Here is a 16,518-nt window from a genome sequence, read left to right as displayed (position 1 = left end):
TTTCAGGTAACCATTTTCTTTCTCCCCAAACCATCAGTTTTTTTTAAAATCACTTTATTTTTTCTATTTTCACATAATTTTTATTGAAGATGTCAGTTTTACAGGAGGATAAACAATGACAGGGGACTCTTCAGATTTTCTGTGAAACAAACAAACGCACAAGACAAACACAAACCCCCCCACCCAGCCCTCCCAAACCATAATATCAGTTGACTTGGATTTCAACCCTCCTGCTGTTTTCCTTCCATCCCTCTTTCTCTTTTTCCTATACCCTCCCCCTGCCCTTCCTTTCCTTTCTCCCATCCCCTCCCTTCTCACTCTCCTGCTCTTGTATCTCCCCCCCCCCCCCTTCGACCTCTCTTATCATCCCTCCCGCCCAGTTACCCTCCCACCCAGCCACCCCCTCCAGACATTCAGAATCTCGTGGGGTCAGCGTCGGGTCGTTCTACCACACCCTCCCCCACCCTTCCTCCTTCAGCGCGACCCCAGGCACCAACCCCATGTGGAGCCAACCCCTGGAGCCCCCCAGCACCCCTAAACCCTGGAGCCTGAGCTGTCTGAGGCCTGCACCTCCGCTCCGGCCCTCTGCTGCCCTCTGCTTCAAGGAGGTACGCATGAAGGATGAATGTGTGAATTAAATCAAAACAATCGTTTGCAGAAAGAAACCAAAGTGATAGCGATGCACAATACTGTTGACAATGCTGGTGGATCGGGGAAAAAATGGTCAAATCAATATATATATATATATTAAATACAAATCTGCCAAAAATGCCAAATAACAACCACTCTAGAGTCACAGAATTCACTACGTTACCAGTTTTGATCTAAATGGTGAGCCAGCTGGACCATTAAAAAAGGAAATGGATAGATAGAAGGTAGGTACTCTGTACCTACAGCCAGAAGGAATCACTTATAGGTTGGGGGGGAATATGGGGGATATGTTTTTTGGCTAAATTAGTTATCTTTAAGAGTTTGATCTTATTGGTGACTGTAAGCATTATGAAAAAAACTAAACAGATGGCCCCATACAGAAGAACTGTAAAGCTACGGTACAACAGGAGGAGAAGAAGATGGGATCAGCGAGACAGTTGTTTTAGTTTACGGATGGCTGTAAGTCTCAAGAGTTCTTCTCCCCCAGTACTTAAACCCTATACTTTGTTGACTGGAGTCCCCCAGTGTGCGCTGCGACGCATGCTGAGCTTGTATAGCTGCTATTTTTGCTGACTAGGCTTCAAGTAGATTTTCTCCAATTGTCCTAAATTTGCATTAAGTATTCCCTGCTTTCTCCCCAAGCTTTGCTCTACACAAGACGATAAGCTTTTGCTCAGCCATAGGCCGTCCGACAGAGATACTTTGCATCACTTTGCCATTTCAATTGCACAATAATTCACAGTTGCAGTTTTACAGTACATTTCCTTGCACAAACAACATTGTAATTCACAATGTTGCAATCCACAACACCATTACACGCAAAGCATACACTGCACCTGCATATTAGAAAACAATTATAGTACACATTCTTTCAACAACATTGGTAATGTTTATGTCATGGGTTCACTACAGCTCATCAAGCATATCGTCGGTGTCCAGCCAGGACCAGCTAACTCCATTTTCAGTTTTTTTTATTTTTTCATAAATCAAGGCTATTGAACACCCTTTAGGTCTGTGTAAAATATCAAAACATTTGAACCAATGAAAAGTATTAAAAAGCGCCTCTGACGAAAACTCCCAACTCCATTGGATCCTCAAACTGTCCGTCAAAAACAAACAACTCCCCCCTCTCCTCTACAGCGCTGCTTTTCAACAGCATGAGTAGAGCGCGTTGCGCAGTGAACGAGGAGGAGGACCACGTAAACAAGCTCCCCGTAGTCTGTTAAAACTATGCAGTGTACCTGTTTATCAAACTTAGCACTGACGCTAATGTTATGAAAACAAGTAATTATATTTCTAAAATCTATTAAGTGTTTAATGAGGAGAGCAATGTGACAAGAAGAAAGGCGTTCATAGCATTTCTGTCGCGCTATTCTACTACCTCTTTGCAGAAGTTATTGTAATATTTAAAGTCCTGTTTATTATTGTAGGCCTATATAATAAGTGGCATGAAGCATCAGGGCATTAATTCACACGTTGTTGTGATGCATTGTGAGCTTGGAGATCCATTGTTAGCTTTTGAGAATTTGTACCCTTCAGAAACCTCTCCCTTAGCAGCGAGTGGAGCTATTGTTGTTTGGACACCTAACTCCACTTCAGCTTGATTTCTGCTCGTCTGAAACTGCTAACTCCACTTGCGCTGGGTAAAGTGTTGATTTACCCGCGATTTGGTTAAAGTGTTGATAATATAATGACACATGCAAGTATCTGACAATATATAAAGTCACTATACCAACTTTGATGAGGCAGTATTGCTTTGTTTTAAAAATATAAGGTTTTCTTCATTTCCTGAAAAACGTATATTTTGTTTTTGCGTTTCCTGAACAATGAGTGTTTTGGAGTTAGCAGTTTCTGGCTGGACAGCAGAGATATATTACCTGTTCATTCTGTAACCACACACACACACACACACACACACACACACACACACACACACACACACACACACACACACACACACACACACACACACACACACACACACACACACACACACACACACACACACACACACACACACACACACACACACACTCACACACTGTGAGTCCTGTCTCTTTGTGTATAGGACATGAGTAAGAGTCCAAAGAACATGAAGAAGCTGCTTCCAAAGAGAAAACCAGAGAGGAAGCCCTCAGAGGAAGACTTCACTGTGAGGAAGAGTATGTACCACTCAGTCACACACAATCTACAATTTTGACATTTATTCAGAGTGACTTGCAAAATGCGAGGTCAAAGGCATGAACTCTACTCTACTCGAGTACATAGTGCTAAGAAAACAAGTGCTACACTGAGGGGTGTGTTCATGAATTGACTCGCAGTTAGTCAGGGCGCACTCCAAGTGCTTTCATTTTAGAGAATTGAGAGCAGAGGGGCATCTTAAGTGCATCACAATCATATGTTTTTGGATGCTTTTAAAGGGAAAAGTTAATTATTTGCAAAAGCCATACAAATTTGAATGAATTGCCCTTCATGACAATTCTCAAACGAAAATAAAACTGTTATGGTTTTGCTCAACCAAAGTCCCATTAGCAATAGGGACAGCATGATAATTAGACAGGTTGTGTTGATACACACTTCACACAAAATGCAACAATGCACTTTATCCCTCTCATCCCTCACTACATTCTTGTCTCCTTCTCCTCCTCTTTTCCTCGTTCCTTCTCTTCCTCCACCTTTTCCCTCTGTCAACCTCCTTCCATCCCTCCTTCCCACCTTCCACCACTCTCTCCAGGTACAGCTGCTCTAGAGGAGGATGCTCAGATTCTCAAGGTGATCGAGGCCTACTGCACCAGCGCTAAGACGCGGCAGACTCTCAACTCCAGTGAGTGCACACACGTACGCACGCATGCACCCACACTCACACTCACACTCTGTCTCTAACATGGTGCTAGCTAGTGTATTGCTAACTATTGTTTTTTTCTCTTCTTCCTGCACTAACAGTGTTTTTTGTCTTCCTCTCTCTTCTTTGTAATTATGTCTACTTGTAACCCCTTTGTTTCCCCTCCTCCTCCTAATCCACCCCTCCATCCATTCCTCCATCCTTTCTTCATTTGGCTCCTTCTTTCCCTTTTTAAATGTTGAAATCCTCATTCACACCTCTCTGTTGCTTGGAAACATGTTTGTTTTTTTCGATTACATTCATGTCAAACTGGTTTTAATTTCACTGACCTCTCTCCCGACACCATTTTGTTTGGTCTCCCCTGTCGTCCTCATCATTATCATCATCATCACCTTTCCACGCCTAACTAATTTGGTCCACGCAACTCTTTTTTTTTCCCCCCACCCCCTTCTCCAATCCAAATTGGTTTGACCCACACAATCCTCCACTTGTTTGTAAACCCCTGTACGAACCCCGCACATTATGGTTTATCCTGCAACCCCACCCCCGCCCATTCAAAATGGTTTTGCTCCGCCCCATTCCCCGTTGCTCATTGGGTCGCAGCCTGGCTGGGGACGGACCTCATGCACAACCACGTGCTAGCCGACGCCCACCTCACTGTCCCCGTGGACAGCGCTGCTGGTTACTCCAGCAACCCGCCTACGTGTTCCGACCAATCCGAAGACTCGGATTATGACAGTATCTGGAACGCCCATAGTTCCAGGACCACCTCTGTCTCGCGTAAGGCATCACAGTCCCGACCCTCAAGTCCCGATTCCCCTCCGACCAGTAGTGTACTGTGTGCTTTGTCATGTTTTGCTGTTATAATGGCTCAGTGGTGTGAAAAGCCGGATTTTGCTTCGTCGTACAACGGTGAGGCGTGGCGAAAATAGTTGATCTACAAGCTCACAAGGCGTCTTGAGCGTGTATATCGGCGATTTTTGACTGTGACCTGCTGTGTGCTCAGACATCTTTGTGTATGTGACATACACAAAGATGTTCCCCTGTAAGTACAGTGTGGTTTTGTGAAAGTGCATGGATCCCTCTAACATGTAGTATATACCCGCATAATGCACACGTGTGTGAGTGCGGACGTGCAAAGCCTAACATGTTGCAAAACAACGTGTTCATGTGCCGTATAGTGAGTTCTGCAATAGAACTGGTGTGTGTGCATATAGAGTTTTAACCACTTAAACCCGTTATACTTCCCCTATGGATCTACAGTAGGCCCCCTCCTTTTTCCCCTCAAATCTCTTCACTGAAAATAGCCGAATATTTGCCTAGTGTGACATGCCCAGAACACAGAACAGGGACAATAGGGTTCAGGTGGTTAATGGACAGATGTGTCCTTATTGTGAGCGCATGCCATTGTGACGTACCTTGTATAACATGTTGACCTATTGATTTCTTATTGCACCAGGTTCGAGCAGGAAGGACGTGCACATGTTGTTTCCTGAAGAGGAGAAGATCATCGTGGAGGAGATCAAGAGCAACGGACAGACTGTGATGGAGGAGAGGTGTGTGTGTGTGTGTGTGTGTGTGTGTGTGTGTGTGTGTGTGTGTGTGTGTGTGTGTGTGTGTGTGTGTGTGTGTGTGTGTGTGTGTGTGTGTGTGAGATGAGTTGGGGCAAAACCACCTTGAGCGTCACCCGTTTGATGCGACGGCACTCCTTTTCCATGTTGCTTTTCAACGTTCCCGGTAGTCTCCCCCCCCCCCCCCCCCCCCACTGGATTGCAGAAGTGATGTTCTCACTCAATAGGTTGATGCATCCTGTAAAAATATGTCAAAGAAGGCATTTGCGCCGTCAGAAGTGGACTTAAGCCCAGAGTGAGGCGTTAGCCGAGCGTGTGGCCGTGCAGAACAAGAGTGATGTCCGCTACTGCTGACTCAGCGCCGTTTGCTAGGCTTGGAATCATAAATCATCAATCGTCAATGTGTGTCACGTGACAGGAGAGCCCTGTCGGGTCAACGTCTGATGCAGTGGAGTCATTTTGACACATGGTCAAATCCTGTCCCAACTCATCATCTATTTCACGCGTGTTTGTTTGTGAGGTGGGGGGGGGGGGGAGGTATGTGAAACAAAAACTTGGTACAAAGTAGATTTCTGCACATTCACCTGTTATGATATACTTTTGATGAATTACTTTTGATTATTATTTGTGTTATGAAAGCACAATGGGTGGCCCTTATTAGTGTGTGGAGATTCAAGCCTGAGTCGTTTCTTTTCCCACGTAGGAGCCTGGTGGACACAGTGTACAGTCTGAAAGACGAGCTTCTGGAACTCAAACAGGTGAGCGAGGCTTTATTTTGCTCCTCTCTGTTTAGGTTATGAATCTGAATGGTAAAACAGCACAACCACCCCTGCAGAAATATCTAGTTACCTCAGCTTTGCAACAGAAAAGAATCTCTCATTATTTGGTGTGAAATTCGTTTTTTTGTCAGGGGTTGTCTAGTGAGGGGGATGACTCACGCAATCATTTTGTTTATCCCATAGCTTGATTTAGTCACAAAGACAACCAGAAAATAGTACCATGGCAGCCTTGCTTGATCTCCTTACACAATGAGGTCGCTCACATTGGCACTTTACTGTGTGCTGATTTGATAGCTATTCCCATACAAGTTTCTCACAACAGTTATCACCCTCTCAGTCCTTTTTATCACACTAATCATCCGGGGCAAAAGGTAGGTCATAAATATAGTGTATCAGAGCTGGAAATAAATGTTAAAGCAGCCTATTAAGTAGTATATCTGGGCGATATTCAATACTGTGAAGAACATTGTTATTGTGTCACAAATATCGCTATATACAATATTATTGAATATCAGCCCAAGCCTAATTCAGAGCTTGAGATCTCTCTCTTTTTTCATTTAATCCCTGCTCCCAGGACAACAAGAGGATGAGGAGGACATTGGAAGAAGAGCAGAGGGCGAGGAAGGAGTTGGAGAGGATGATCAGGAGAGTTCTGAAGAGCATGAATGACCCCGCCTGGGATGAGACCAACCTCTGAGAGAGAGAGCGAGTTAAGAGAAATGGAGGCATGAACAGAAAGAGTGAGGAGGTATGTTGTGTGAGAGGGTGAGAGAGAGCGATGTGCAGAACATTTTGAAAACAAAGACGAGACCAAATCTGACCTTTTTAACGACCACACACCCTTTGAACTGACACTGGCCTCTGACCTTTGAACCTGCGAACTAACTTCTGGGACCAAAATGGAAACACCAGCCAACAACTGAAGCCATCGCCAACTGACCACAAAGCTGTGAAACCATACGCACCGCTAGCCGTGAATCACATCACTTCCTCTTTGTGATCGATGTCACTTCCCGCAGAGATGGGGATAATGGAAAGATACGCCATATTGACAACATCTTGTTTTACCAGCAGGTGGCATTAAACACACCAGAGTCTTGAGACTTTTACTCAAATCAAATTCAATAGCATTTATAAACAGCTGGTACAAAGTCTTCTATCCATTTGATTTATTGAGTGTTTATTAAGTGTTTCGTTTGGTTACCAACAACTTATTTTTCCCATCAAAATCAATATCCCATAGCCTCAATGCTAGTCAAAATGTTGTGGAGCTTTCACAACCACAGATTGTATGTTGTTGTATACTTGCATCTCAACTCTGCCTGGAGATCCCGCCGCCAGGTGTTTTTGGGCCGGCCTCTTTGCATCTCAACTATAATACTTTAAATAGTAGCTTGTTGATATTTCAAATCTAGAGTGAAGACGGTTTTCCAGCATTTAGCTCCATTCACTGCCCTGCATTCTGCTCTGTCTGCAGTCTGTGGTAAAACCGGTAACTGAGCTTCCCTTGTAGCTCCTTTCTTATCATCTTGTCGACGTTCACAGACACAACTGCTGCTGTCAATTTAATTCGAGGGACATTTGCTTCAAGAGGGCGCCACCATTGATCATTTTGTCGAGCTGGATTCATGGACCATCATTCTTGCAATAACTCAAAAGTCTGTGGCCAGACAGACCTCATCGGTTGGAGGTTGAAGAGGGTGATGTGATGGTGAGGAAAGCGGTCAGTGCAAACGTCGGGAGCATTCCGATTTCAAGGATGACCATTCCGTCACAAAAGGATATCGAGAAATGACCTTATCTTGGTGAAGTCAAGTAACATACCATCAAGTGGGACTTCTCATAGGAACCAGTATCCAGAAAGCATTAGAACCAAGTAATAAAACAGCGGAGACAATGCTGCCCCCCCCCCCCCCCCAACCCTTTAACATTTAACTTTGATCCTTAGCTTGCTTGTCTGAAAGAGTATAATGTCCCCATTATGGCAATAATTCAGAATGGCCTTGTGGAAACCTTTTCTCATAACCAGGTGAGAGAGTCATCACGATGTCCCCTGGTGCTTTATCTGTCCAAAACGAGTTAGAAAATGCGACAGTCCATAATAAACCAGTTGTGACAGCTGTTTAATTTGAAAAACAGAAGGCGTTTTCTTGCTCTCCTTAACCACTTAAACCCCATATGGTTGAGTGGAGTCCCTCAGGGCTCTATACTAGTGTCTTTTCTGCTATTGTGGGGGAAAGCTTTTGCTGAAAATAGCTGATTGACAAGCGTTTTGAGCTTGTCGATTGGCTATTTTCTGCAAAAGCTCTCCCCACAATACGGATGCTGGGGTTTAAGGGGTTAATTTTGAGTTATTTAATGCAGTTTACATCCAGATAATGTAGATTATAACCTTATCTTTTAGAAAAGCTATTGTACTCTTGTTTCCAGGTCCATAATGTTTCTAAATGTATTGTGTTTGAGGGCAAACAGCGGGGGGGACAGACACTAGTTGTCAACATCCCTCCCTAAGGATACAGCTGTGTCTGTCTTGATGATTATTTTCTGTTCAGAGAGATTTTGCTTTAAAGATCAAAAGTGAACACTGTGGCACTTGTCATGTTCACCTGCAACCCGAAAATATGGACAGGATGAAATGTCAACATCAGAAGCCTCTTGTCAGCAGCTCTTGATGTTGATCAAAGACATTGCATGAAAGCAAATGGAAAATGGAAGCCAGAATGAAGAACCCTGTGGCAAATATGTATTCTTGCTCATGTTGATGCACATTCCCCAATTATATTGTTAAAGACCAAAGTCCACACAATCACTGTAAAATCTTTTTTTGTCTTATGATTTTGAACATTTTAACATTCAGGTTTGAACTGTGTTTTTATATTTGTAATTATGTTTGCACACTTATAATTGCATAGATTTTTAATATGTTTGATTTTCTACAAGTTGTTAATTATTGTTATTTGTACAGTATAAAAGCAAACACTGGTATTTCAAATGATCATCAGCACACATGCCTTGGAAGAGAAAATATATAGCTCTTATTTGCTGACCTGTCTGATGCATTGTTATGCTTCATTGTTTTCTCTTAAATGCACTAAGTGATGGAAGAAAAGACAAAACACTTAATGTAATGTGTCGGGCATTTCAGCTGTTGGCCTGTTTACTGAATTATTTAAATGAACTTGACTGATGAAACATCCTGTGTGGTGTAAGATAAAGATTATGATGATGATGATTACACCTCCCCCTGTAACCTTTATTTATTTCACCTGTCTAACTCAGTGTAGATGTAAAATAAATACACATCACGTTGCATCTCAATGAGTTTTGTCTTTGGACACATCAAGTAACCACATGACCTATAGTGTCACTATTCTGTGCAAGTCAAACAATCTCCGAAAACAGAAGCTCACACTGTGTTGCGATGCATTGTGAGCTTGCAGATCGGCTATTTTCGGGAAAGAGATTTGGTGTGGAGAAAAAAAGGAGTGGTTCAAGGCTAGAGCGGGGGAGCCCAGTCAACAAAGTTTATAGGTTTTCTGTAAGGTTAAACCTCAGCAATATTACATTACATTACATTACAGTCATTTAGCAGACGCTTTTATCCAAAGCGACTTACAATAAGTGCATTCAACATAGGTAGGGAACAAAACTACTAATCACCAGAAGTCTTAAGTGTATTTCCTGCAAAAACAAGCAACCAAGAGTATACCTAGTGCCAAGGTAAAAGTGCTATACATCAGCTACCTACTTTCTTAAACAGATGAGACAAAATAGCAAAATCAAATGAGCACGAGCTAATACAAAAAGTGTATCGTCAAGTTATATCATCAAGTTTGGCCTCAGAGATGTCCATTCCATCCTTTTCTGAACCTACTGTATGTTACAGTCTGTAATCCAGAGAAGAGAGATGGACCGAATAAGAAGAAGAAGGAATAATGTGAGAACATATGGAAGTAAGGGGTGGAATAGTATTTATGTGATAGGTGAAAGGGAGGGAGGACAGGATTGGGGAGATAATGTTGGATGGAGGAGGGAAGAAGCAGGGATGGGGGTACTGGAGACAGGAGGATTAACTGAGAGGAGGAGAGAGATCTGTTCTGGATGGATGGAGGGATAGAATGGATGTTGCGTTGGGGTTCGATGACAGTCTGTCTTCACCAGGTGGAGGGAGGAGGAACTCAGGGGATTGCACTCGGATGGGTTAATGTGTCTTAAAAAGTCTTAAACATTATCAGTAAAACATAACATAGATAGACAATATTGCTTTTGAATATGTGTTTATTGACAAGATGAATGGGGCTTAATATACTCATCTCATTAAAGTAATGGTACCAGTACCAGTGTTACATAGGATAAACCAGATAACCACTGAACATGTTGTACCGTTTTGAGTTATCATAGAGCTTACTCCCCTGAGGTAAACGCATAGAAATGGTGTCCCCCTCCTCCAGCTCTATGATGACTCCATTAGATAGGTTTTCATTGTAATCATTTTCATTGCGTCCAAAGTTATGCAAGAGCATCTCCTCATTTTTATACATCTGGATCTGTACAGCCTCTGATGCTGTAAAGTGAGATGCAGTAAATCTGAAGTGATAGACTCCTTTCACTGGTGCTGTAAAGTAACCTATGAGAGAACACACATTGAGATGAATGAGAGAATTCATACATTGAATTATAACACATGAATACAACTGTGTGTAAAAATCATCCTATCATGTCATGGAAAATAATGGTTTTAACCAAAATTACATTCATTGATCGCTTTTTAAACAATGATAATTGAAACCAATGGCATTAAAGGTCTCTCAATCCCGTCCTGACTATTTCCATGTGAATCACACAGTGGAAGATTTATTTAGATTACTGTTTAAAAGAAAAAAGGAAAAAGTGATGTCTGATAGCCTGCTAGTTATGTAAGTCATGGAATTAGCTAAGGTCATTAACATGACTTAATCACCACCTACCTGTAGTTGGATTGTACGCTGAGCCAATGTTAGAAATTACTTGTGTGTAGATCAGAGTGGTTTGCGAATCAAATGGCCCAACCTGTCCAGAATCACTCAAACCAACAGAGAATGCCACCTTTGGTTTGTCTGTCAACACAACACAACACAACACATAACATTTTTTAATTATATTATGAAAGCAGATTTTACACCATTAAGCCAATACACCATACACCAATCAAATGTATTAAATCTGTTGTAAATCTGTCTTGCAGTGTAGCAGCTTACATCCAACTATCAGCTATGATACGCATCATGATACATGGTTGACGATATGATACATGGACAATATTCGTTCATTTATAGCCATATGATACGACTCAATGATTTAAAATTGATAAAGAACTATTTAGCCAACAATTAATTAAATTAAATATAGTGCAGAATTCGTTTTTTAGGGGATACATTAATTATTGTGGACATAAATCACAATGATTCACTGGCAAATACATAGAAATTGTATTTGACCACATATGGACAAATTCGCAACTATGGATGGGATTGTTAATTCTTTTACTGATACCGATACCATTACTGACATTGTTTAATGAGCCGAGTCTTTATAAATACCACTATCGATACTTTCTATCATTAAACACAACATTTCTAGGATAGGACCTCAAATTATTCCTCTGTCAGACAGAAAGCAAGTGATGTATTTTTAGTTTGTTTCCTCCTGTGTTGATTAATGTCTGTACTATCCATCCATTTAGCTATAATAGAGGTACTATGGCTTTATGACACATCAAGGGGTCGCAGATTTGGTGATGTCATTGAAAGGCAATGCTTTGCAATGTGAGATGTAGATCTCTTCTTTTTGTCCCGCCGCAGACATTATCAACAGAGAGAGGAAACTCGTGAGCTTTCACCAAATGAAGTGTAGCGATTAAGAACTAATTAAAGTAATTAAACCCCTCTTCCTTGTTTTAACGTGGCTAATTGGAAGGCACAAGTTCATATCCATTCAATCGATTCCTTGCAATGCGAAAGGAATTTAGATCGTTACAAGTCACACTAGAAGTAGAGATGTTTTTTACCTATCGATTGGTATTAGTTGGATTGTTGGAATTATAACCGACGCAGCAATGCAATTACTGTATCGTTACACTACTAAGTAGTAAAACTAAACCGTTGCTAAGTACTTGATAGAAAATACCTGCAATCTGTTTCTTCAGCTCCTCAACTTGCTGTTCACTGGCAGCAAGCCTCATTTCTATGGTGGAGAGCTTACCAAGGTGGCCTAAAATCAGCACAGCAATAGTATTATCAGTCATAATAAATGCTCAGCAGTTTCATGTGGGTAAGCTTTCCCATGTGGGTTATATGAATCAAATGTAGAGTAAATCACAAGATCAAAATTCTCTGAGCTCAACTGAAGAAATGAACACCAAAGTAAGTCATTTGTCAGTACTGCTCTCTGTCCTTCCTGCATTCACTAAACATCCACCTGTTCAAATTACCTTCACTTTCTTTCTTCACGTCCTCCACCTTAGTCTCACTCACACTCAGCCTGGCCTTAAGGTCATCCACGTTGCCCTCACTCACACTCACTTTGGCAGCCATTTCTGAAAAGTATCACAGAGAAATATATCTGTTAAACCAGCAATCCATAACTTGTATGTCCTACTTATTTTATTATTTATCTCTAGAAAGGTTTTAAAGAAAGTTTCAGAAAGGAATGCAGAGGCTCTGTATGGAAAATATTTACTGTAGATGCAAGGTGAAAAGATTAGACTGTCGATCAGCAGTGGACAAAGTAGGCCTACACAACTCCATTAATTGAGTCGCAACATTTGAAGCATAGGAGACTAAACATTTACCACACACTCATCCGAGAGAGAATCCCCACTTGGCCAGGGTTATGAGCTTCAGGCAGTGCTACATGTCAGCCAGTATAGTTGTCTTACCTGACAACAGAGTCTACATTTCTCGATGAGAGTGTATGTGTAAGGAGACCATGTAGATATGCTGCCTAGTTATACTGTGTTAACATGTAAGTTGTGGATTGCAGCTTTAAATTACTGGCAGCAAGCCTCACTTCTACGGTGGACAGCTTACCAAGGTGGCCTGTTCAAATTACCTTCACTTTCTTTCTTCAAGTCCTCCACCTTAGTCTCACTCACACTCAGCCTGGCCTTAAGATCATTCACGTTGCCCTCACAGGTACTCACTTTGGCAGCCGTTTCTGAAAAGTACCACAGAGAAATGTATCTATTAAACCAGCAATCCATAACTTTTATATCCTACTTATTTTATTATTTATCTCAGAAAGTTTCAGAAAGAAATGCAGAGGCTCTGTATGTAAGTATGAAGATTTAGATATAAGGTGAAAAGATAAGACTGTCGATCAGCAGTGGACTAAGTAGGCCTACACAACCTACATTACTAGTCAAAGTATAAATCAAAGTATAAATATTTCTGTAAATATGTTGAGTATGTTAATACAATATAACTTATACAATTGGGGTGGTTGTATTTTGTCTCCCTGCTCTTCTATTGAGACATTTAGATTGTGTCAAAGGTCATGTCTCACCTAGACACAGGATCTGACACAAATTTTGACTTGATGGTCAAGATTCAATTTATCCCCTGAGCAAGCAGGCAGGTTCTATTAGCTGAGCTCAATGGTAAAAAATGCCAGCATTGCGGGAGGAAACCAGGTTCAAATCCGGAGTAGGAGAGGAAAGTTACATGCTTCAAGTGCTGTCGTTCAGCAGTGGACAACACAACCCCATTACTTTAGTCAAAGTATAGATACTACTGTAAATATTATCCACTACAAGTGGATGTTGTGCTGTGAAAATTGTACTTGAGTTAAAATACTCCTTTTAAAAATACTTCAAAAGTACATTAGGGCCCTGATCTAGAAAAGGTTCCTATACTGACCCAGAGAGAGTATAAGCCCATCATAATTAAAATTATTAATCAGAATCCTCAATTGTAATTATTCACCGTCATTGTTTTGTTTTATGTCCTCTACTGATGGAGAAAGGAAATTGCAACACCAGTGATGCAAACCTGTAAACTAAACATATACCACGCACTCATCCAAGAGAGAATCCCTGCTTGGCAGGCAGCATGGCAGCATGTCATTGTCAACCAGTATAGTCTTACCTGATAACAGGGTACATTTCTCAATGAGAGCGTTAGGAGACCACGTCCAACCACTGCAGATATGCTAGTTATACAGTGTTAACATGTAAGTTGTGGATTTCAGCTTTACATCTTTTAAATTGAAACATTTTAAACACATTTCAGCCTGTACCTTTACAACTTCCTAAAGTTCCATTTATAATCATGTTTTGCACAACAAACATGCAAGCCTCTTGACCATCCTAACCTGCTTTTTCTTTTGCCATCTCGTTTTTGGCGACGCTCAGACTCTCTCTCTGTTCCACCATGATGACTCCCAGGCTATACAACTTGTCTCTTATTCCTTTAACTTCCCTCCAGACGTCTGGCAGCAAGGGGGTATCACTCTGAGCCCCAGCCTCAGATAGACAGAACATTAAAAGTAACAACACACCACAACCAATCATCCTGAAACTGAGTCACTATACTGTACATATGCTGAGAACTGAATTTTTGTAGTTGGTATGTTGTCTTGCTTCTACTGGATGGAGGGGGGGGGGGGGATATACTGTAATTGGTTACATAGTTCAGGGGGAGGGGCAGGTTTTTTTTGAGAAACAATGGTCAGGAAATGTTTGTGCTCTGCGAAGGACATGGTTTTTGTTATTTTGGAAGAGATAGTGCAGGCCTTCCTACTCGTTAGTCAGCAGTATAATAGTGTGTACTCATCCACCTTTGACAATGTGTCGGTAATGTCATTGTATTCAGTGGAAAGTTACTGTACAATTTGGACACAAAATAAACTAGACTATGGCTTCCATAACATTTGCTGTAATCAGAGCCTTGCATTGGAATTTGAAAATAACATTGACTCTTGCAGATGACAGCATTGATGCTGTAAGAAGTCAGAACTGGAGGTTATTTCATAATCGAAGGTAAGAGCAAATAACAGCATGGAAGGCTTTTCTCAATAAAAAATATGTTGTCTTTAGCTAGTTTATTCAGAAGCTGGCTACACAGCTAGTGAAGAAATGGAACGGGTCCAGAGTCCCATATGAATTATTATGTCTGTTAGTGGTTCTCGTAGAAGACCACCTCTCCTGAGGGCTGTTATAGTAGGGTTGCCAACTGGCCCTTGAAATACGTAATTGTCCCTTATTTGGAAACTAAAAGACATGCCCCTTTTTGAATTGATAAGGGACGAACTTTGTTCCTCATTTTTGGGAATCAATGCATGACAGCGATTTATGTGATAGATTACGGTAATCTTGCTGCTCCCCTTCCTGCCCCTCCCCTCACTGCTTGTGTGTATGTGTGTGTGTGTGTGTGTGTGTGTGTGTGTGTGTGTGTGTGTGTGTGTGTGTGTGTGTGTGTGTGTGTGTGTGTGTGTGTGTGTGTGTGTGTGCGCGTGTGTGCGTGCGTGTGCGTGTGCAAGTAAACAACATTCAAATACAAAGAAATAAGCAGTGCTAGGGGATGCGCATTTGACAAAACTTCCATAATTGTTTCCTCCAGACAACCAGACAACCGGTATAGTGGAATAAAGGACACTGAATCAACATACAAAAGTACATCTATCAGCAGTACAGGGATGGGAGACAAGGCACAAGGTGAGAGAAGGAGATAAAAGTAGGAGAACATCGAGTAAAGAGATGGAGAAAGAAAGTGATTCCATAAATGGAGCGAGGGGGAGAGGAACGGTAGAGGCGGATGGAGGGACAGGTTGAGAGGAATGGAGGAGGGAGACAAAGAGAGGCAGATAATGTAACGGCTAGAAGATGGATGGACGGATGGATGAGAAAGGCTGAGCCTTTTGTTTGTGCAGGGCAGAACAGAGGAGGGATGGCATTTGCAGAAAATGCCATTTGGCAGACATTTACATGAAAGCAAAGCTGTGTGAGGAAGAGAGGGAATGTTAACTGGTCATGAACTAGAGCAAACTGTTCTCTCTGCAAACAGTCATGTTAGTTTAAGTCTGAGAGTGTAGAAATGCTGACCCGTATGTGTACATTCGGGTAAATATTTATACTCCCAGAGTTAAATGAATACATTAACATTTACTGTGTTATGTGTCATGTGTGATTTGACTTTTAGTTCATCTCTTCTGATAAAGCCTATACCTCATAAGATAGGTCACAATCGAGAGACGCTGAACAAGCGACTGTATTGTGCACTAAAAATAGCAGATATACATGGCCCAGAGGTCAGGACTCTCAGGAGCCTATCTCCTGTTCCCGTAGTGTGAAGCAGCTTGATGTAAAACTACGCTTCCTGGACATGATGCTAGTATGTCGCAGGGCCCCAATTTAACCCTTTATGCTGAGTGCCAAGCAGGGAGGCATTGCTTACCATTTTCATAGTCTTTGGTATGACTTGGCCGCGATCACTCTCTCTCTCTCTCTCTCTTTTACTTGCCTTGTTGCACTGCACCTTTCCCTGTCTGTCTGTCTGTCTGTCTGTCTGTCTGTCTGTCTGTCTGTCCAAAGCTTCATACATTTCCAGCCCCTACTATTTCCCCCTCCATTAGAAGAGAGCAGTGACAAAGGGAGGACAAAAGCTAAGGGGGGTAGGGGGGCACAAAAGAACACAGGACA

The 16,518-nt window shown here is 41.8% G+C and overlaps 2 protein-coding genes across 4 annotated transcripts in view; one reads left to right on the top strand and one right to left on the bottom strand.

Annotated features, from left to right (window-relative positions):
* LOC311040386 (rho guanine nucleotide exchange factor 7-like) overlaps positions 1–9,148 on the top strand; it is a 32,634-nt gene extending 23,486 nt beyond the window's left edge. For both annotated transcript variants that reach the window (XM_084050639.1, XM_084050638.1), the window contains exons 16-21: positions 381–608; positions 2,720–2,813; positions 3,386–3,475; positions 4,953–5,049; positions 5,768–5,822; positions 6,418–9,148. In XM_084050639.1, coding sequence (XP_083906765.1) covers positions 381–608; positions 2,720–2,813; positions 3,386–3,475; positions 4,953–5,049; positions 5,768–5,822; positions 6,418–6,540 — 687 coding nt within the window. In that variant the 3' untranslated portion in view covers positions 6,541–9,148. The remainder of the gene's footprint in view (positions 1–380; positions 609–2,719; positions 2,814–3,385; positions 3,476–4,952; positions 5,050–5,767; positions 5,823–6,417) is intronic.
* A 999-nt stretch (positions 9,149–10,147) lies between these two features.
* Positions 10,148–14,393, bottom strand: LOC311040390 (uncharacterized protein). 2 transcript variants are annotated; one of them, XM_084050644.1, is made up of 6 exons: positions 14,193–14,393; positions 12,933–13,037; positions 12,313–12,417; positions 12,009–12,092; positions 10,811–10,939; positions 10,148–10,470 (listed from the first exon to the last, which is right to left on the bottom strand). In XM_084050644.1, the coding sequence occupies exons 1-6, from the start codon at positions 14,389–14,391 to the stop codon at positions 10,187–10,189; spliced, it is 906 nt and encodes a 301-aa protein (XP_083906770.1). In that variant the 5' UTR covers positions 14,392–14,393; the 3' UTR covers positions 10,148–10,186. The 2 variants fall into 2 exon arrangements, with proteins under 2 accessions (XP_083906770.1, XP_083906771.1); XM_084050645.1 differs by lacking the exon at positions 10,811–10,939.
* Between the last annotated feature and the right edge of the window lie 2,125 nt (positions 14,394–16,518).

The sequence above is a fragment of the Gymnoscopelus microlampas genome (assembly GCF_963454915.1).
Source record: "Gymnoscopelus microlampas genome assembly, chromosome: 24".
NCBI lineage: Eukaryota > Metazoa > Chordata > Actinopteri > Myctophiformes > Myctophidae > Gymnoscopelus > Gymnoscopelus microlampas.
The sequence above is the reverse complement of the archived record's forward strand: the minus strand, read 5'-3'. Positions and strand labels throughout refer to the sequence as shown.

Coding starts and splice junctions, on each gene's coding strand:
- LOC311040390 (XM_084050644.1), bottom strand. CDS start 14,391: ATGATTGGTTGTGGTGTGTTGTTACTTTTAATGTTCTGTCTATCTGAG. Junction 13,038..14,192: donor GATGGCAAAAGAAAAAGCAG/GTTAGGATGGTC, acceptor GGTACTTTTCAG/AAACGGCTGCCAAAGTGAGT. Junction 10,940..12,008: donor GCTGAAGAAACAGATTGCAG/GTATTTTCTATC, acceptor TTGTGTTGACAG/ACAAACCAAAGGTGGCATTC.